General features: G+C 37.8%; 1 protein-coding gene across 2 annotated transcripts in view; it reads left to right on the forward strand.

Annotated features, from left to right (window-relative positions):
* Window positions 1-22371, forward strand: part of DSCAM (DS cell adhesion molecule) — a 745695-nt gene that overhangs the window by 114352 nt on the left and 608972 nt on the right. For both annotated transcript variants that reach the window (XM_082722200.1, XM_082722199.1), the window contains exon 2: window positions 15280-15597. In XM_082722200.1, coding sequence (XP_082578326.1) covers window positions 15280-15597 — 318 coding nt within the window. The remainder of the gene's footprint in view (window positions 1-15279; window positions 15598-22371) is intronic.

A 22371-nucleotide genomic window follows, 5' to 3' on the forward strand; every position in this document is an offset into this window, starting at 1 on the left:
TTGTCTTTATTTGCTTTGCTTCAACATTGTGGTTATGAGATTTATTTATTTTTTTTTGTAGTTACAGATTATTCATTCCTACAATTATATAGTGATGCAGAGTACAAATATATCATATTATTTACTACTGATGGATATTTGAGCAATTTCCAGTTGGGGGCATTTACAAACAGTACTGCTATGAATATTCTAGTATGTGTGATTTGGTGAGTGTGTGCATACATTTCTGTTGGATAAATACCTAGCAGGTGAATTGTTGAGTCATAAGATATGCATATGTGAGGCGCCTGGGTGGCTCAGTGGGTTGAAGCCTCTTCCTTTGGCTCAGGTTACGATCCCCGTGTATCAGGATTAAGCTATGCATCAGGCTCTCTTCTCAGTTGGGAGCCTGCTTCCTCCTCTCTCTCTCTGCCTGCCTCTCTGATTACTTGTGATTTCTGTCTGTCAAATAAACAAATAAAATCTTTCAAAAAAAGATATGCATATGTCCCACTTTAGAAGATACTGGTGAACAGTGTTCCATACTGATTTTATCAGTTTATACTCTCACCTGCAGCAAATGAGGTTCCTTTTGCTCCAAATCCTTGAGACACAATGGTAACTCTTTTTTTTTTTTTTTTTTTTTAAGGGTCATGTATTTTTGAGAGTGGGAGAGCAAGCATAAGCTGGAGGGGTGGAGAGGCGGAGGGAGAGGGAGAAAGACTTTCCACTGAGCAGGGAACCTGATGTGGGGCTTCATCCCAGGACCCCAGGATCATGACATGAGCTGAAGGCTGATGCTTAACTGACTGAGCCATGGAGCCATGGAGGCACCCCTCCTCATGTTTTTAATTAGACTTTTCTAATGACTAGTGTTTACATTCAGTATTTTTTCATGTGTACATTGACAACTTGTATAATGGTTTTTGTACATTTAAAAAAAATCAAGTTCTCTTTTTCTTATTAATTTGGAGGAGTCCATTATGGATTGGGGTGCCAGTCTTTGGTCAGATATCCTTTGCTCACCTTAAAAAAATTATTTATTTATTTGACAGAGAGAGAGATCTCAAGTAGGCAGAGAGGCAGGCAGAGAGAGAGAGGGAGAAGCAGACCCCCCACTGAGCAGAGAGCCTGACATGGGGCTCAATCCTAGGTCCCTGGGATCATGACCCAAGCTGAAGGCAGAGGCTTAACACATTGACCCATCCAGGCACCCCTCACTTTTTTTTTTTAAATTAACATATAATGCTGTATTTGTCCCAGGGGGACAGGTCTGTGAATCACCAGGCTTACACATTTCACAGCACTCACCATAGCACATACCCTCCTCAAATGTCTATAACCCAGCCAACCTATCTCTACTCCCCCATTCCCCAGCAATCATCAGTTTCTTTCCTGAGATTAAGGGCCTCTTATGGTTTGCCTTCCTCCCAGTCCTATTTTATTTCATTTTTTCCTTCCCTAACCCTGATGGCCCCCTACCCTGTCTCTCAAATTCCTCATATCAGAGAGATCATATGACAACTGTCTTTCTCTGATTGATTTATTTAACTTAGCATGATACCCTCTAGTTCTACCCACATCATTGCAAATGGCAAGATTACATTTATTTTGATGGCTTCATAGTATTCCATTGTATGTATAGACCACATCTTCTTTATCCATTCATCTGTGGATGTACATCTAGGTTCTTTCCATAGTTTGGCTATTGTGAACATTGCTGCTATAAATATTCAAATGCCCATGATCACTAAATTTGTATTTTTAGGGTAAATACCCAGTAGTGAGATTGCTGGGTTGTAGGGAAGCTCTATTTTCAAGTTTTTGAGGAACGTCCATACTGTTTTAGTGAGTAGTTGCACCAGCTTGCATCCCCACCAACAGTGTAGGAGGATTCCCCTTTCTCTGCATCCTCTCCAGCATCTGTCATTTCCTGACTTGTTAATTTTAGCCCTTCTGACCCATGTGAGGTGGTATCTCATTGTGGTTTTGATTTGTATTTCCCTGATGCTGAGTGATATGGAGCACTTTTTCATGTGTCTGTTGGCCATTTGGATGTCTTCTTTCCTGAAATTGTCTGTTCATGTCTTCTGTCCATTTCTTGACTGGATCATTTGTTCTTTGGGTGTCAAGTTTGATAACTTCTTTATAGTTTTTAGATACTAGCCTTTAATCTGATATGCCATTTGTGAATATCTTCTCCCATTCTGTCAGTTGTCTTTTGGTTTTATTGACTGTTTCTTTTGCTGTAAAAAAGCTTTTGATCTTGATGAAGTCCCAATAGTTCATTTTTGCTCTGTTTCCCTTGTGTTTGGCTGTATTTCTAGGAATAAGTTGCTGTGGCTGAGGTCAAACAGGCTGCTGCCTGTGTTCTCCTCAAGGATTTTGATGGATTCCTGTCTCACATTGAGGTCTCTCATCCATTTTGAGGCTATTTTCATGTGTGGTGTAAGGAAATGGTCCAGTTTCATTCCTCTGCATGTCGCTGTCCAATTTTCCTAAATAGGCAGAGGCAGGAAGGGGGGGAATCAGGCTCCCTGCAGAGCAGAGAGCCCAATGTGGGGCCCAATCCCAGGACCCCGAGACCATGACCTGAGCCGAAGGCAGAGGCCCAACCCACTGAGCCACCCAGGCACCCCTGGGCTCTCTATTCTGTTCCACTAACCTATGTGTCTGGGGGTTTTTTGCACCAGTAGCATACTGTATTGATGATGACAGCTTTGTAATAGAACTTGAAGTCTGGAACTGTGATGCCACTAATTTGGCTTTCTTTTTCAGCATTCCTCTGACTATTTGGGGACTTTTCTGGTTCCATATAAATTCTAGGATTATTTGTTCCATTTCTTTGAAAAAAGTTGATGGTATTTTGATAAGGATAATGTTAAATGCATAGTTTACTTTAGGTAGCATAGACATTTTCACAATATTTGTTCTTCCACTCAATGAGCATGTAATGCTTTTCCATTTCTTTGTGTCTTCTTCAATTTCTTTCATGAGTATTTTTGTTTTCTGAGTACAGATTCTTTGCCTCTTTGGTTAGGTTTATTCCTAGGTATCTTATGGTTTTGAGTGCAATTGTAAATGAGACCAACTCCTTAAATTATCTTTCTTCTGTCTTGCTGTTGGTGTCTAGAATTGAAACTGATTTCCATGCATTGATTTAATACTGGATTCCTGTATGAGTTCTAGCAGTTTTGGAGTGGAGACTTCAGGGTTTTCCACATAAAGTATCATATCATCTGCAAAGAGAGTTTGACTTCTTCTTTACTGATTCAGATGCATTTTATTTCTTTTTGTTGTCTGATTGCTGAGACTAGGACTTCTAGTACTATGTTGAACAACAGTGGTGATATTGGACATTCCTGCCATGTTCCTGACCTTAGCAGAAAAGCTCTCTGTTTTTCCCCATTGAGAATGATATTCACTATGGGTTTTTCATAGAAGGCTTTGATGATATTGAGGTATGTGAAGAGTTTTGATCAAGAAAGGATGCTGTACTTTGTTAAATGCTTTTTTAGCATCTATCAAGAGTATCACATGGTTCTTGTTCTTTCTTTTATTAATGTATTGTATCACAGTGATTGATTGGCAGAAGTTGAACCAACCTTGCAGCCCAGGAGCAAATCCCACTTGGTCCCGGTGAATTATCCTTATAATTCTTATAATTATTCTTATAATTCTTATAATTCTTATTTTTAATCTTTTTAAAAAATATTTTATTTATTTATTTGACAGACAGAGATCACAAGCAGGCAGAGAGGCAGGCAGAGAGAGAGAGAGAAGGGAATCAGGCTCCCTGCTGAGCAGAGAGCCTGATGTGGGGCTTGATCCCAGGACCCTGGGATCATGACCTGAGCCTAAGGCAGAGGCTTTAACCCACTGAGCCACCCAGGCGCCCCTCTTATAATTATTCTTATATTTCTTATAATTATCCTTATAATCCTTATAATAATCCTATTGGTTAGTATTTTGGTGAGAATTTTTCTTCTGTGTTCATCAAGGATATTGATCAGTAATTCTCCTTTTTGATGGGGTTTTTGTCTGGTTTTAGGATCAAGTTAGTACTGGCCTCATAAAATGAGTTTGGAAGTTTTCCTTCCATTTCTATTTTTTGGAACAGTTTCAGTTTCAGAAGAATAGACATTAATTTATTTTTAAATTTATTTTTTATTTATTTTCAGCATAACAGTATTCATTATTTTTGCACCACACCCAGTGCTCCATGCAATCTGTGCCCTCTATAATGCCTACCACCTTGTACCCCGACCTCCCCCCCCCCTTCAAAACCCTCAGATTGTTTTTCAGGGTCCATAGTCTCTCATGGTTCACCTCCCCTTCCAATTTCCCCCAACTCCCTTCTCCTCTCTAACTCCCAATGTCCTCCATGCTATTTGTTATGCTCTAAAAATAAGTGAGACCATATGATAATTGACTCTGCTTGACTTCTTTCTCTCAGTCCTGTCCATGTTGCTACAAAAGTTGGGTATTCCAATGTTTATAGCAGCAATGGCCATGGTCGCCAAATTGTGGAAAGAACCAAGATGCCCTTCAAAGGACGAATGGATAAGGAAGATGTGGTCCATATACACTATGGAGTACTATGCCTCCATCAGAATAGACATCCTTTAAATATTTGTTAGAATTCCTTTGGGAAGCCTACTGTCCCTGGGCTCTTGTTTTTGGGAGATTTTTGATGACTGCTTCAATCTCCTTACTGATTATGGGTCTGTTCAGGTTTTCTATTTCTTCCTTGTTTAGTTTTGATAGTTTATATGTCTCTAGTAATGTGTCCATTTCTTCCGGATTGCCAAATTTGCTGATGTATAGTTGCTCATAATATGTTCTTATAATTGTTTGTATTTCTTTGGTGTTAGTTGTGATCTCTCCTCTTTCATTCATGATTTTATCAATTTGGATCCTTTCTCTTTTCTTTTTGATCAGTCTGGCCAGGGGTTTATTAATCGTATTAATTCTATCAAAGAACCAGCTCCCAGTTTTGTTGATCTGTTCTACTGTTCTTTTGGTTTCCATTTCATTGATTTTTGGTCTGATCTTTATTATTTCTCTTCTCCTGCTGGGCTTAAGTTCTCTTTGCTGTTCTTTCTCCAACTCCTTTAGGTGTAGGATTAGGTGTTTTCTTAAAACCTTTCTTGTTTCTTGAGAAAGGTTTGTATTGCTATATACTTTCTTCTCAGGACTGCTTTTTTTTAAAATCCCAAAGATTTTGAACATTTGTGTTTTCATTTTCATTTGTTTCCATGATTTTTTATTTATTTATTTTTTTAATTTCCTGGTTGATCCATTCATTCTTTAGTAGGACTCTCTTTAGCTTCCATGTACTTGAGTTCTTTATAAATTTCCCCTTGTTATGCTCCACAAATATCATGGAAGACAAGGGGTGTTAGAGAGGAGAAGGGAGCTGGGGTAAATTGGAAGGGGAGGTGAATCGTGAGAGACTATGGACTCTGAAAAACAATCTGAGGGGTTTGAAGTGGCAGGGGGGGTGGGAGGTTGGGGTACTAGGTGGTGGGTATTCTAGAGGGCACAGATTGCATGGAGCACTGGGTGTGGTGAAAAAATAATGAATACTGTTTTTCTGAAAATAAATAAATTAATTAAAAAAAGTAAAGTAGATCTTGAATTTACAACTGGAAAAAACAAACCTTAATAGTGAAAAGTTTTTAGTTTGAACAATTTCACAGTTTTTAAAATTCAAATTCATTTTGAAAGTATTTTAGATTGATATTATTTAATATCACCAATTAAGAATTATACCATGTATTGCCCCCTAAATCTATATTAATAGCTTATATTAAAATATTTTGTTCAACAACAACAACAAAAAATTATCATATGGCTTCACTAACTTGGGGAGCATAAGGATTAACATGGAGGACATTAGAAGAAGGAAAGGAAAAGTGAATTGGGGGAAATCAGAGGGGGAGATGAAGCATGAGAGACTGTGGACTCTGAGAAACAAACTGAGGGTTCTGGAGGGGAGAAGGGTAAGGGGAATGGATGAGCCTGGTGGTGAGTATTAAGGAGGGCCTGTATTGCATGGAGCACTGGGTGTGGTGCATAAACAATGCATCTTGGGGGGTGCCTGGGTGGCTCAATGGGTTAAAGCTTCTGCTTCCAGCTCAGGTCATGATCCCAGGACCTGGGATCAAGCCCCACATCAGGTTCTCTGCTTAGCAGGGAGCCTGCTCCCCAACCCCTACTTGTGATCTCTCTGCCTACTTGTGATCTCTGTCTGTCAAATAAATAAATAAAATCTTTAAAACAAAACAAAACAATGTATCTTGGAACACTGAAAAAATAAAATAAATAAAAAAAATTAAAAAAAAATAAAATTTCCCTTGTGATTGAGTTCTAGTTTCAGAGCATTGTGGTCTGAAAATATGAAGGGAATAATCCCAATCTTTTGGTACCAGTTGAGACCTGATTTGTGACCCAGGATGTGATCTATTCTGGAGAATGTTCCATGTGCACTAGAGAAGAATATGTATTCTGTTGTTTTGGGATGGGATGTTCTGAATATATCTGTGATGTCCATCTGGTCCAGTGTGTCATTTAAGCCTTTATTTCTATATTGGTATTGTGCTTAGATGATCTGTCCATTTCAGTAAGAGGGGTGTTGAAGTGCCCTACTATTATTGTATTAGTGTAATATTGTTGATGTGTTTCTTTGATTTTGTTATTAATTGGTTTATATAATTGGCTGCTCCCATGTTAGGCACATATATATTTAAAATTCTTAGGACTTCTTGTTGGATAGACCCTTTAAGTACGATATGGTGTCCTTTCTCATCTCTTATTATAGTCTTTGGATTAAAATATAATTTATCTGATATAAGAATTGCCACCCCAGTTTTCTTTTGATGCCCATTAGCATGGTTTTAAATTGTTTTCCACCCCCTCACTTTAAATCTGGAGGTATCTTGGGGTCTAAAATGAGTTTCTTGTAGACAGCATATCGATGGGTCTTGTTTTTTTATCCATTCTGATACCCTTTGTCTTTTGATTGGGGGCATTTAGCCTATTTACATTCAGGTTAACTATTGAAAGATATGAATTTAGTACTATTGTATTGCCTGCAAGGTGACTATTACTGTATATTGTCTCTGTTACTTTTAGGCTCTCTCTTTGCTTTGAGGGCTGGTTTGATGTTTGCAAATTTCATTTAATTTTTGTTTGTTCTGGAAGCTTTTATATCTCTCCTTCTATTTTCAATGACAGCCTAGCTGGATATAATATTCTTGGCTGCATATTTTTCTCATTTAGTGCTCGGAATATATCATGCCAGTCCTTTCTCGCCTGCCAGGTCTCTGTGGGTAGGTATGCCAACCTAATATTTCTACCATTGTATGTTACAGACCTCTTGTCCCAAGCTGCTTTCAGGATTTTTTTCTTTGTCAGTGAGACTTGTAAGTTTTACTATTATATGATGTGGTGTGGACCTATTTTTATTGATTTTGAGGGGGGTTCTCTGTGCCTCCTGAATTTTAATGTTTGTTCCCTTCACCAAATTAGGGGTATTTTCTGCTATAATTTGCTCCAATATGCCTTCTTGTCCCTCTCTTCCTTCTTCTTCTTCTTCTGGGATCTCTTTTATTCTAATATTATTTCATCTTATGGTATCATTTATCTCTTGAATTCTTCCCTTGTGGTCCAGTAGCTGTTTATCTCTTTTTCTCGGCTTCTTTATTCTCTGTCATTTGGTCTTCTATATCACTGATTCTCTCTTCTCCCTCATTTATCCTAGCACTAAGTGCCTCCATTTTTTATTGCACCCCATTAATAGCTTTTTTAAAAATTTCAACTTGGTTAGATTTTAATTCTTTTATTTCTCTAGAAAGGGATTTTATTTCTCCAGAAAGGAATTTTTCCATGCTTTTTTTGAGCCCAGCTAGCACCTTGAGAATTGTCATTCTGAACTCTAGTTCTGACATATTACTAATGTCTGTATTGGTTAGGTCCCTAGCCTTTGGTACTCCCTCTTAGTTTTTTGTTTGTTTGTTTGTTTGTTTGTTGTGGTGAGTTTTTCTGCCTTGTCATTTTATCCAGGTAAGAATAGATGAATGACAGAAGAAAATACTAAAAATGTGTCAACAACCCCAGAAAAATATACAATAACCAAATCAGAAGAGACCCAAAACAGGGGGAAGAAGAAAGGGGGAAAAAGAAAATATATATATATTAGACTGGTGAATAGAACAGAGCCACACACTTGATTTTGGGTATATTTTGCCCTGTTAGAAGAAACTACCTCCCAAAATTTTAAAGATAGAAAAAAAAATGTGCATATATATATATATATACACACACACATACTCACCACAAAATAAAATATATATTAAATAATATTTATATAATATATATATATATTATATATATATGTATGGGTAAACATGATGAAGGGATGGAATATGAATGTGAAGATGAAAATTTAAAAATTCTAAAAAAGGTAATTGATAATATAAAAAGTTCATTAAAAAAAAGAAAAAAAAAGAGGAAAGACATGAGCATGCTGGAGACTAGAACAAGGATATGCACTAAATTTAGGGTATGTTTCGATCTATTAGGAGAAATTGTATCCCAAAATTTTAAAGGAAAAAAACTTATATGTATACAAGAAATAAGGTTAAGTACAATGAAGGGATAAAATATGACTTTAACAATGAAGATTTAAAAAAGACTTTTAAAAAGGCATTGATAAGATAAAATAGTTTAAAAAAACATTAAAATAGGAAAGAGGAAACATTTTAAAAAATAGAATAAGAAAAAAATAAAATTAAAAAATTTTAACTTTGAAAGACTAAAGAAATATGGGAAAATAGCCATGAATTCTATACGCTGCATTTCCCTTAGCTCTGGAGTTCCACAGTTCTCATTGGTGGGTGAGTTTGGTCTTGGTTGGATGTTCTTGCTGATCTTCTGGGAGATATGCCTGTTGCTGTGATTCTCAAATGTCTTTGCCTGAGGTGGAATTTCACCACCCTTGCCAGGGGCCAGGCTAAGTAATCTGCTTGGGTTCACCCTCGGGAGCTTTTGTTCCCTGAACACTTTCTGTAGAGCTCTGAAGGACGGGAATGAAAATGTTGCCTCCCAATCTCTGGCCAGTGGAGCTGAGAGCTCTGAGCCCCACTCCTCTGTGTGCCCTCAGAGAAAAGCAGTCAGTCCCTCCCATCTCCTTGGTGGTTGCACTCAGAGCTCACCTGGCCTGTGACTGAGTGTTTCTATCTCTGGTGCATGCCCTGTTTGGAGTCTCCAAACCCAGCAGATTCCTGCAGCACGCTCCCACTCTGCTCCTCCTGGAGGAGGAGGAGGGGGTCTCCCAGGATCTGCCACTTGTGGAGTCCCTGCTCGGGCACTGTGCCTCGGATCATGGTTTAAGGTATCCCCGAGCTGAGAGCTCACTCCTCGGCTCCAACTCTGTCTCTGTAGCCAATATCCCCACTCCAATACATGGGGGCTCTGCCATACTCAGGCACCCCTAGTCTTTTTGTGTCCTTGAGGGTCCTGAGACCACACTGTCCCTATGAGTGCTTCACCCCCCACTTAGCCTCTGGAGCAATTTCCCTCAGTTGAGCGAACTTCTAAAAGTTCTGATTTTGTGCTCCACTGCCCTATCACTTGCTGGGAGCCGGTCCCTCTCCCCACAAACTCTACTCCCATATATTGCCTCGGATTCACTTCTCCACATGTCTTATCTTCCGGAAAGTGGTCGATTTTCTGTTCCTAGAATTGCTACTCTTTTACTCTTTTATCTCCTGTTGACTTTGTAAGTTTTCAGAATGGTTTGATAACTATCTAGTGGAACTCCTGGGACCTGATGATATCTCAGTCTTCTACTTCTCTGCCATCTTGCTCCTTCTTTTGCTCATCTTTTATATATTAAGTATCCCTGAAGATGCATCTCTGCTTTTTTTTTTTTTTTAGATTTTTATTTATTTATTTGAGAGAGAGGGAGAGAGAGAGAGCGCAAGCATAAACAGCAGGGAAGGGCAGAGGAAAAGGGAGAAGGAGACTCCTTGCTTAGTGGGCAGCCCAATGTGGGGCCTACTCCCAGGACCCTGGGATCATGACCTGAGTAGAATCCAGCCACTTAACTGAGCCATCCAAGGCATGCCTCCATTTCTGTTTTCTTTTTAACTTTGATTTTACTTTTCAAATTTTAATTTCAGCATAATGTACAATGTTATATTAGTTTCAGATATACATTATAGTGATCCAACACTTCCATATGTTTACTCAGTGCTCAACAAGATAATTGTACTCTTAATCCCCTCACCTATTTCATCTAGTCTCCGACCTACCCCATCTCTGGTTTTTGTCTCTTCTTGTTTTTTACACTCTCCTTGGTATGTCTTACTGAATGGCAGGCTTCAGATTCCCTGATTAGGACATCTCTCTCTGGGGTCTTAGACCCTTTTTCCCACCTCACTAGTGGGTGTCCCAAAGTCAGTGCCCTCTTAACCTTAGTGAATCTGATGCTATTGTTTTCTCTGCCCAACCAGCTCTGCCTTGTATGTTCTCTATATTCATTCACATAGCAATGATACAGCCAGGCATGAAAACTATTGAATTTGACAATAATGACTTTTCCTCTTCCTCAGTCTCATTCTTTCTAAGGCCCTGCCCACACATTCCAGCAGGATCACATCAGACATGTTCATATAGTTACCCTTTTTCTTCCCTTTGCCAATGACCAGGCAGTTAGTAGTCATGCCCATATCAGCCTTATCGGAATTCCTGTCTCTAGTCTCCACTCCTTGTAAATTCATTGTTTACTTTTTTAAACTACAAATTGGGAAAGTGTCAATTTTTTTCTGCATCAAAACTTACAGATTCTCTATTTTTTTAAACAACTTTGCTGAAATATCATTTACGTACAATAAAATTTACCCATTTGTACAATTCAGTGGTTTTTAGTAAATTTATATATCTGTACAATCTTCACCATGGTCAAGTTTAGACCATTTTAATCATCTCAGGAAGAAAATCTGCATCCCTTAACTACCACCCTATAACCCCCCTCACCCTCACCCACAGTTCTAAGGAAACCATTCCTTTCTGTTCCTACAGAGTTGTCTCTTCGGGGCATTTCATGTGAATTTACATAATTGTTGAGTGTGTGGTCTTTTGTGATTGGCACTTTTTCACTTAGCACGATATTATCAAGGGTCATCTGTGTCTGTATCATGCATCAGTATTTCATTTCTCATTGCTGCTGAATACATCTCCACTCATGGGAGACACCAGATTTTGTTGGTGGGTTCTTCAGCTGATGGACGCTGCGGTTGTTTGCACATCTGACTATTGTCAATGATGCTGCTTTAAACACTGTGTACAGGCATTTTCATGGAAATGTGTATTCATTTCTCTTGGGTATATACTTATGGATGGGACTTCCTGCTGCTCGCAGAATTAAGCTCATGCTTTTTAGCTCATGCTTATAATCCAAACTTATAAGCATCTGAAATGGAAGCTTCCCGAGATCACCCTCCAAGTTTTGGTTGTTCTTGTATTTTGAGCCCTTAGCACAGTGCCAGGTCAATAGTAGGTGATGAGCAAGTGTGTCAGAATAAGTAGTATAAAGAACCTCAAGCTTCCTCTCTCAAATTATGCATCACTCTTAGTTCAGCCATGAAGTTTCTGTTACCCAGAATCTTCTTGCTTCTCTCCTGTCTTTGATGACTCCGTGTCCTAACACTTATAGGCCCTCTGCCTAGCATCTCCTTTCCTCTTCTCTCTGGAGATTTCCCCTCCTCCTCCCCAGGCTGGGGTAGTCTCTCTCCTTTATGCTCCTGTAGAATTTTGTGAATAACTCTGCAACAACACTCAGGGAAAAATTATCAGTGATCTCTTTACTGACTGTGGCACCCTCTAGACCAAAAATTCCTTGAGATCAGTACCCAGACTCATGTGAATTTTCATTCCTGGGGCCTTGCCTGAAGACTGGTATAGGGCAGATTCTCTCACATGAAGGAGAGATCATGTCATTGCATTCTCTAACATTTCTTTCATGTCTCTTCACCTGGCCAGATCTGGAATTTAAAGCAAGCAATATAGACTTATTCTATTTTTTAGTGTAATGTTCTTCTTTACGTTGTCACGGGAGCCCTGCTTATACCATCTGTTATAACAGTATAAACCATGCAGAAATCTGCTGATGAAAGAACAATTCTCCGAAGCCTCTTCCATCAGCGTCCTTAGTGTCCACACCCCAGGATTTTATATGCCACGTTGTGTGGCAAGATAATTCTGAATGTTTTGTTTAGCTTTCTATTATTAAACTGCAGTTAGTTTCAGGGAAATTTCACACACACAGAATTCACAGTGAGATTGCCCATGCCCTTACTGGAGGGAGCAAGTGTTGCTGTGTTTAAAGTGCATGCAGCATGCCATAAAATGAAGTACTATTATTTAAGCAGATGGATAGCCCCTTAGATGGAAGAAACAGAAGCTGCTGGAATGTAGTTTGGGTTTTCTCTTGCCTGTAGCCATATGATGTGTATCTTAGAGAATGAGTTTATGTTACATTATTAAACCCAGTGGTGTGAAGTAGAAAGACTAATGTGAAATACCTTTAAAAAATGTAAGGAGAAGTGACAGTAATCCCCTGTGGGTCACTTATCTTCTTAAGTACTAGGATTAAACATTTATTTTGCATTTTTCTTTCAGTCATTTAAATAATTTCACATTTATATATGAAATATTCCTTATATACATTCACGTTTTCAAAGACTTTCTATTCTTAACAAGGCCACTTTTATGAGACAAGAGAAAGAATTCAAAAATGACTGAATTTTATTTAGTTCGAATTACCCAAATCCAGTTGACAGAAGAGTCATGTGGGGAGGGAACAAAAAAGGATCTGGGTGGAATTAATTAGCCTCGAAGAGTGACAGTTACCTCACTCCTAACAATGTGTTTGGGGTGATGTCAGTTTCCTAGAAAGCTCAAATGTAAAATCATGGTGCCACTATCAGCGTTTTTATTTTAGTTGAAAGCTGTAATGTTTAACTATTAACTGTGCTTCCGATCAGAGCCAATTTCTTAGTTAGCAATAATTTTCATATTCTGATTTATGGAGCATTGCTAAAGTCTTTAGTTATGGTTGGCAGAAAAAGCCATCAAACCGTTACTACTTGATGAACACCCCTGCCTGTCTTCTTTTTGAGTAAACCTATCACTTACAAAATGGATTTTTCTTTGTCATCTTTTGACCCATGGCATCCCCTCTGTTTGTCAGCTCACAGATAGCCAGTGCTGGCCCTGGTGAGCAAACTGGTGAGTGCCTCCCGAGAGAGAGACAGAAGAGGAAGTAGGTGGATATTCATGGGAGCTGGCTAGAGGACACTGAATCACATAAACAGAGCTTCCCTGGGAATTGGCTTTGTAGAGTAAAGGCAACTGTATAATGAGGTTCGAGCTTCATCAGAAAAACTGAATCCTGTATCTGCGACCTCCTAGACCTGAATCCTTGGTCAAGTGACAACCTTTCTGAGGAGGCACATCTTTTTCTGCCAAGGGGAGCCTGTTTTACTCCTGGCAGATCTGCTGTTCACAAGAATAGAATAACAGCTTGAGTTTCATAACATGGCCTGGGATGGTACAGGTTCTCCCTAATATTCTCATCTCTGCCCAATGAGATTAAATCCAAGGATTGAGAGAGAGCTTCTTTTCTCTCTTATGTCTATGTGGTGAGGATTTGTTTTTAGGAAGTCAAATAGAAGTGGTAACATCTGAGAAGTAGGTCTTTATGACATTTTAAAATCTTTGGGTTAATTTTTGGATTCTAGAAATTGTACCCTTTGTTCACATAAATAACTCTCCGTGACTATTTGTTACTGAGTGCAACATGGGCACTCAGTCAATGAATTAAAAAGCCAAATATGTCTGAACTGGTTTGTAGATAGCTTATTGATAGCAATTAAAACAGAAACAATTTAAATAACTAAGACCACTAACTGAGGGTTTTGGAGGGGAGGGGGGCGGGTGGTTGGGTGAGCCTGGTGGTGGGTGTTGTGGAGGGCATGTATTGCATGGAGCACTGGGTGTGGTGCATGAACAATGAATTCTGGAACACTGAAAAGAAATTCAAAAAAAATTTTTAAAAATAAAATAAAAAAATAACTAAGATCAGGAGAATAGTCTAGAAAATCATTAGGGAAAATGTGGATCCAGTATTTGCTTGCAAGGTCTGTATAGAAATACGGAATTTGGTATATGAGATAATGTTAGGAGAAAGAAGCACAGCCTATAACAATTGCGTATTTTGCATGTACACGTTATTACATAAAATAATCATGTGGGTACAGCATGTAGGCCGGTGGACCAGGAGAGGAAGTATAAAAATCAGAACAGAAACTGTCATAGGCTAGTGGAATTGAGTGATACTTCCATCAAAGTTCCCTGTATTATTGCTGCATCTTTTCAATTAAAAAAAAATGCATCATTGATTGATACTGTTTTTAGAAAACTGATTGTGCTTTTAAAAATGTTTTACCTACAGGGGCGCCTGGGTGGCTCAGTCGGTTAAAGCCTCTGCCTTCAGCTCAGGTCATGATCCCAAAGTCCTGGGATTGAGCCCCGCATCGGGCTCTCTGCTCAGCCGGGAGCCTGCTTCCTCCTCTCTCTTTATCTGCCTCTCTGCCTACTTGTGATCACTCTCTGTCAAATAAATAAATAAAATCTTAAAAATAAATAAATAAAATAAAATGTTTTACCTACAAACATAGATTTAATTTTTCAAAGTTGTGACTGATTTCATTCCAGAATATCTCTCAGTGTACCTCCCAACCAGAGCCAGTTAGTCCTAGCAAGTGGACCTCATCATTGATTCCTTTAGCTTCTGTTCGCCCTACACTGGCAGGGTGTTGGGCTCTGGGCTCTGGGTTAGATCATGAACAAATCGTGACCTTGTTCTCCTGGGACTCGGGCTCTAGAGGGGGAGAAAAACAATAGATGAATACAAATTACACAGCCTAAACCCCAGTCATGGTCAGTACTGTGGAGGCAGAAGGGGATGTGGGGAACAGGCTGGTAAGTAATCCATTACAAGTTAAGGTCAGGGATGACTTATCAGTTGGTGTACAAGGTACGAAGTGAGGATGGTAGCTGATTTTTTAATACCAGCTTCTCTGTCCATAGTAGTTGAGCAATTTTGAATTATTTCATTTTAGTCAAGCCTTGTGATTGTTTTCTCAAAACAACCTTGTGGGGCCAGAGTGACTGAAGGCCAAGTTCAGAACACGAGCCTTACTGACCAGTTCTCGTCTTGTTTTCTTGTAGTTTTCAGTGAGGACCTTCACTCCAGCCTCTACTTTGTCAATGCATCTCTGCAAGAGGTAGTGTTTGCGAGCACCACGGGGACCCTGGTGCCCTGCCCCGCTGCAGGCGTCCCTCCTGTGTCTCTCAGATGGTACCTAGCGACGGGCGAGGAGATCTACGATGTCCCCGGGATCCGCCACGTCCACCCCAACGGCACTCTCCAAATTTTTCCCTTCCCTCCTTCAAGCTTTAGTACCTTAATCCATGATAATACTTATTATTGCACAGCTGAAAATCCTTCAGGGAAAATTAGAAGTCAGGATGTCCACATCAAGGCTGGTGAGTACGGTTCCTCTGCTTTGTTCCCTCTATGCCTGCTTGGGGCCGGGGTTGGGTCTGGCGTGGGAGTGGGTTACGGGGTGGACAGTGACAAATGGCAAAGTGCCATCAGCTGAGAACCAATGAAAACCCTATGGTCACTTCATTTTGACACCATCGGGGAATTCTTTGAGAAGTTCGAGCATCCCTTTACTGGGTTTCAAAATGCCTTGTGTTGCTGGAGCTAAGACATGAAATGAGTGATAGCAAGTGGGTAAGATTTAACTGTAGCCCAAATGTATTGTGTTTTGATTTAAAAAAAAAATAAGATTTTACTTATTTATTTGTCAGGGAGAAAGAGTACAAGTGCAGGGGAGGGGCAGAGGGAGAAGCAGACTCTCTGATGAACAGGGAGCCCAATGTGGGGCTGGATCCCAGGATCCTGAGATCATGACCTGAGTTGAAGGCAGGTACTTAACCAGCTGAGTCACCCAGGTGTCCCTGTATTTTGACTGATCAATACTCTAACTCAGACTTCCAGTGTCTCAAACCCAGTGTGTTTGCTTCCTGTTCTTGTTACTCCTCCACCCGACTCTTGTAACCTACCCTAGAGGCTGGCAGTGGGGGAGGAGGGAGGAGAAGGGAAGGAAGGAGGACACACAGGTCACGTGGGATACGACCCTAGCATTAAAGTGTGATGTAACTGAAACAGAATCAGTTGATATTCTTGTCTTCCTTGTGAAGTAAAAAAAAAAGGATCATTTTAACATATTATAATGTTTTGACTATGTCCCATATTGCTAGGATGTTGCCAAAGAGAAAATCCTGAGTTTATTGTGTCCCTTTTATAATGACATATTATATATTTTAAAAATTACATTCTTATATGTCAACTCAGGAACACAGTCTGAGATTCATAGACATAAAAAAAGGTATACATATAGGACATACTGTGTTATTTTACAGATTTAACAAAGCCCTGGAAAACAAGCTCACAGCTAGACTCTAGTTAGCAAACAGTGTTTTAAATTTTTTTACGTTTCACCTTGTAAGTGCTACAGTAGACTGACACAATACAATGCCAGGGCAAAGAGAATGTGACTTTGATTGTTGTCTTATGCACTAGGTAGCTGTGGGATCTTTGTAATAATTTCTGCAGCAAGCAAGTAGGTATTGCTTGAAGACTTCACAACATGAGCAAATTATGAAATGTTTCTGAATCCGTGCATATGATCTCTTTGATGTAAGCAATCAAACATTAGAGTACGGTTCATTCTGCTAGCTAGTCATTTTCCCAACTATATTTTGATCTCTGTGACACGTTCATGAATTCCAGCACCTGAGCAAGAACACACTTAAGAAAGAAAGAGAAAGATCGTCTTTAATCAAGAGCTATGAAAAGTTGATACCCCAAATAATTAAAATAAAGCAAATGAAATTTGTACAGAGACCTCTAAGCCTGACAAACAGAAAGAGTGAGTGCCTTTTACTTGGCAGGCTGGAAATGTTAATGATGTGTTATAGAAACATGTTTATAATCTACAAAGTGTCACTTACAGAAAAACCCGAAACTTCAAACAGCTATGCTTGTACATGTTAATCTGCTATTTCTTTCTTGGGTTTCCTGTCAAATAAAGGAATTCAATGCCTTCTCCTGTTTAAGTGCCATTTTGGAGATTTGTCATGGAATTGAATGCTTTTGTGTGACACTGCATGTTTTAGGGGGTGGAGATGACATCCTCTCATCTGGTGGCTGTGCCACCTTCCACGTACACATGAATATGTTCTTCTCATCAATGTTCTGGGTTTCCTGACCCCAAACCCTACCTAGTGCATGTCTAATAAACACAGGATTGCTATGTCCATGAGAATCTACAAGATGGACAGTCATGTCTTCTGTTTTAATTTTACTTCTTGTTGTGAAGATGTTATGACTAATAATCTTATAGATTTTTGATTGGATGCTTGAAAATCTGGACCATCAATGCATATCACTAAGTGAAAGAATCCAACCTTGAAAGGCTATAAACTGTATGATTACAACTCTATGACCTTCTGGAAAGAGCAAAACTATACAGAGACAATAAAAAGATTAGTGGTTTCCAGGGTCTGCGGGGGAGGAGAGGAAGAATGAATGCATGGATCACAGAACATTTTTAAGCAGTGGAACTTCTGGAGAATACCTTAATGTTGGATACAGAACACTCTTCATAGAACTGCAGAGCATGGAAGGAACCTCTAGGTAAACTGTGAGCTTTACTTCATAATAACATATAAATACTGGCTCCTTAGTTGTAAGAAAGATGTAACACTAAAGAACATGTTAATAATGAGATAGACTGCCTGGGTGGGTAAAAGGAGTGTATCCCTTTGGGGAACACTCTGTACTTTCTGCAAAAGTTTTCTGTAAACCTAAAATGGGCCTAAAAAATAAAATCTATTTCAAAGAAAATTGGAAAAAAATATGTCAAGTAGCTTGATATACAAATAGAGTCCCCAGAGGAATGGATGGTGAAACAAACAAACAAAATAAATACACAGTTGAAATACTGGTCGAAAATTTTCAAATCTGATGAATACTATGAACTCACAGATCCAAGGAGATCTGCAACTCCCAAGCACAAGACACATGAAGAAAACTACACCAAGGCACATCATAATCAGATTTCTCAGGAGCATTCTAAAGACAGAACATGAAAAAGAGCCAGAGGAAAAAGATACACTGCACAGAGAGGAACAAAAACAAGGATGACAGCAGATTTCCCTTCAGAATCAATGTCAGAAAACAGAGAGGAAACATCTTTGAAGTACTGAAAGGAAATGGAATTTGTAAATCTAGAAATGTATATCTATATCAAGTAGAATATTTTTATTTAAAAAATAAAGGTTTTTTTCGAACACACAAAAGCTGAAAGAACTTACCAGCTGTGGTCCTGCACTAGTAAAAATCTTAAAGGAAGTCCTACAATTGGAAGACAAAAGACACCTGATGGAGTGTGGGCTCTACTTGAAGAGAAGAAGAAAATGACAGTGGTAACCATGATCAGTAAATTATATTTTTCTAAAGTTAATTATATTTTTCTAAAGTTACACACACACACACACCATATAGTCTTTATCCATTTATCTATAGACCCATAAGTTGCTTCCATATCTTGGTTATCATAAATAACACTCCAGGTAATGGGGGTGCATATATCTCTTTGAATTGGTGTTTTTGTTTCAGATAAATACCCAGAAGTAGAAGTACTGGATTGTATTTAAAATTTTTGAGGCACCTCCATACGTTGTTCTCCATAGTGGCTGCACCACTTTCCATTCCCACCAACAGTATGTGAGGTTTCCCTTTTCTCTATATCTTTGCCAACACTTCTTTCTTCTTCTTTTTTTTTTTTAATAATAGCAAATCTGAGCAGTGTGAAATGATACCTTATTTCCCTGATGATTAATGATATTGAGCATTCTTGGAAAAATGTCTCTTCCAGTCCTTTGCCCAATCTTTATTCAGATTATTTTTTTGGTGTTTATTGTTGTTCTGATACTAAGTTGTGTGAGTTTGTTATGTATCTTGGATATTAACACTTATCAAATGTTTGATTTGCAAAGATCGTCTCCCATTGAATGAGTTGCCTTTTCATTTTGTTAATGGTTATTTGACTATGCAAAATTTTTTAGTTCATTGGTGTCCCATTTGTTTATTTTAGCTTTTTTCTTCCTTGTATGAGGAAACTGGTCCAAACAAGTATTGCTAAGACAAATATCAAAAAGCTTACTGCTTATGGTTTGTTTGTTTGTTTTGTTCTTTCTCTAGAAGTACTGTCTGTTTTCTTCTAGTTTTATGGTTTCAGGTCTTACATTCAAGTTTTTAATCCATTTTGAGTTGATTTCAGTTTGTTAATATTGTGTGAGAAAGTGGTCCAGTTTCATTCTTTTGCATGTGGCTCACCAGTTTTCCCAGCACCATTTATTGAAAAGACTGTTTTTTCCCCATTGTATATTCTTGCCTCCTTTATCATAGATTAATTGACCATACATGCATGGGTTTATTTCTGGGCTCTCTTTTCTGTTCCTTTGATCTATGTGTCTATTTTTATGTCATTACCATATTTTTGGATTACTATAGTGTTGTAGTATAGTTTAAAATCAGGATGCATGATACCTCTGACTCTGTTCCTCTTTCTCAAATTCCTTTGACTACTCATGGTCTTTTGTGGTTCCATAAAAGTTTTAGGATTCTGTGAAAAACGTCATTAGTTCTGTGAAAATGCCATTAGTATTTTGATGGGGTTCACATCAAATCTGTAGATTTCTTTAAACCATAATTTTTTGGTACTTATAATCTTTTAAAAGATTGTTTAAAAGACTGTTTAAACAACAACAACAAAGTGTATTGTGGGGCTTGAAACATATATATGAGTAAAGTGTATAAAAATAATAACACTTAAAGTCTGGAGTAAAGATGTGGAAGTATACTCTTATAAGGTTTATTTTTTCCTCCTTAGAGTGAGGTGCTATAATATCACCTGAATATAGATTATGATAAGTTAGAGATGTATGTTATAAAATGGAAAGCAATCACTATAGCAAAACAGAGAATTATGAATAATAAACTTCATAATAAAGGAGAAGAAATGAAATAATTAAAAAGAATCCTCAATTCTAAACAAAGAATAAAAAATAGGAAAAATGAACAAAGAATAGATGGTAAAAATAGAAGTTAAAAAAGCAAGATGATTGGGATGCCTGGGTGGACAACTGCCTTTGGCTCAGGTCATGATCCTGGAGTCCTGGGATCGAGTCCTGCATCGGGCTCCCAGCTCCATGGGGAGTCTGCTTCTCCCTCTGACCTTCTCCTTGCTCATGCTCTCTCTCTCAAATAAATAAATAAAATCTTAAAAAAAAAAAGATGATGGTTTTAAACCTAACCCTACTGATACACACATTAAATATAAATGCTCCAATTATCTGGTTTAAAAGGCAGAAATTGCTAGATTAGTTTCAAATACTGCTTAAAAAATGTACTTTAAATACAAAGATACAGGTTTGTTAAAGGTAATAGGATGGGAAAATATGTACTATGCTTAGCAAATCAAATATGTTTAATGAAAAACATCAAAAAATTGGAGTAAGTACATTAATATCAAAGTATATTTCAGAAAAAATAATAATACCAGGGCTAAGATTCATTACATAATACAAAGGAGTCATTGAATTCAGAAGATATGACTATTCAAAATATTTATTCTCCCTACAACAGCACTTCAAAATACATGAAATAAAAGCTGATAGAAATTTGAAGAGAAACAGACAAATGAAAATTTATCAATGGAGATTTCAATACTCCTTTTTTATTAATTAACAGTAGGTAAAAGTGGCAAGGATAAAGAATATTTGAACAACACTATTAAATAGTTGACCATATTAACATTTAAATAAAGAACAAAGAATCCAACAATAGCACAATACACATTATTTTCAGGAGAAAATAGAAATTTACCAATATAAACCACATTATAGGGAATGAAGAAAGTCTTAGATGAATTTTTAAAAACTAAAATTATATAAAATATGTCCTATGACTGCAATGGAGTTGAGATAATAATCACTCACTCCAGGAAATCCCCAAATAGTGAGATATTAAATAGTCTGTGCAAAAGATAAATAGAAGGAAAATTAGAAGATATTTTTTTTAAAGATTTTATTTATTTATTTGACAGAGAGAGATCACAAGCAGACAGAGAGGCAGGCAGAGAGAGGGAAGGAAGCAGGCTCCCCACTGAGTAGAGAACCCAATGTGGGGCTTGATCCCAGGACCCTGAGATCATGACCTGAGCTGAAGGCAGCAGCTTAACCCACTGAGCCACCCAGGTGCCCCTAGAAGATATTTTAAATGGAATGAAGATGAAAACACAATATCAAAGTAAGAATTTTGGGGAGGCCATTGAAACAGTGCTTGGGGGAATATTTCTAGTCTAAAAAACCCTGAATAGAAATTAAAAAATGGTCTCAAATACTGGACTCAGCTTCCATCTTAAAACTAGAAAAGAAGAACAAATTAAAACCAATATAGGTAGAAAGGAAGGAATAATAATCAGAGTAAAAATCAATAGATTATAAAACATAGGAAATCAGTGAAGCCAAAAACTTAGTTCTTTGGAAAAAACAAAACAAAACAAAACAAAACAAAATAATAAATTTGAGAAACATCTGGCCAGATTGAAGAAGATAAGAAGGAAGATAAATTACCAAGTCAAGAAAGAGGAAGGTGATATCAGTATATATTTTACAGATATCAAAATTATAATAAACTATTAAGGACAAGTGTATGTCAATAAGTTCAACAACTTAGATGAAATAAGAAACTCCTTGAAAGACATAAAATACAAATTTTTTTTCAAGAAGAAATAGATGAATTGAAGAGACTTGTATCTTTTAAATAATTTGAATTTGTAGCAAAAAAAATTTTTTTCTACAATGAAATTCCAGGCTCAAATGGATTTAGTATTGAATTCTAGCAAACACAAGGAAGAAATTATAAAAATTCTACACAAACTCCCCAGAAAGCTAACAAGGAGAAAATACTTCCCGAATTATTTTATGAGATCAACACTACCTTGCTACTAAAATAAGATAAAGACACTACAAGAGAAAAATAAAAGCACAAATATATCTAGTGAGTATAGATGTAAAAATTGTAAACAATGTTTTAGCAAACTGAGTTCAACAACAAAGAAAAAGGATAATACATCATGATCATGTTGGCCTTATCTCCAGAAGTAAGAGTACTTTCACATT

Source organism: Mustela nivalis (assembly GCF_964662115.1).
Source record: "Mustela nivalis genome assembly, chromosome: 1".
Classification (NCBI taxonomy): Eukaryota; Metazoa; Chordata; class Mammalia; order Carnivora; family Mustelidae; genus Mustela; species Mustela nivalis.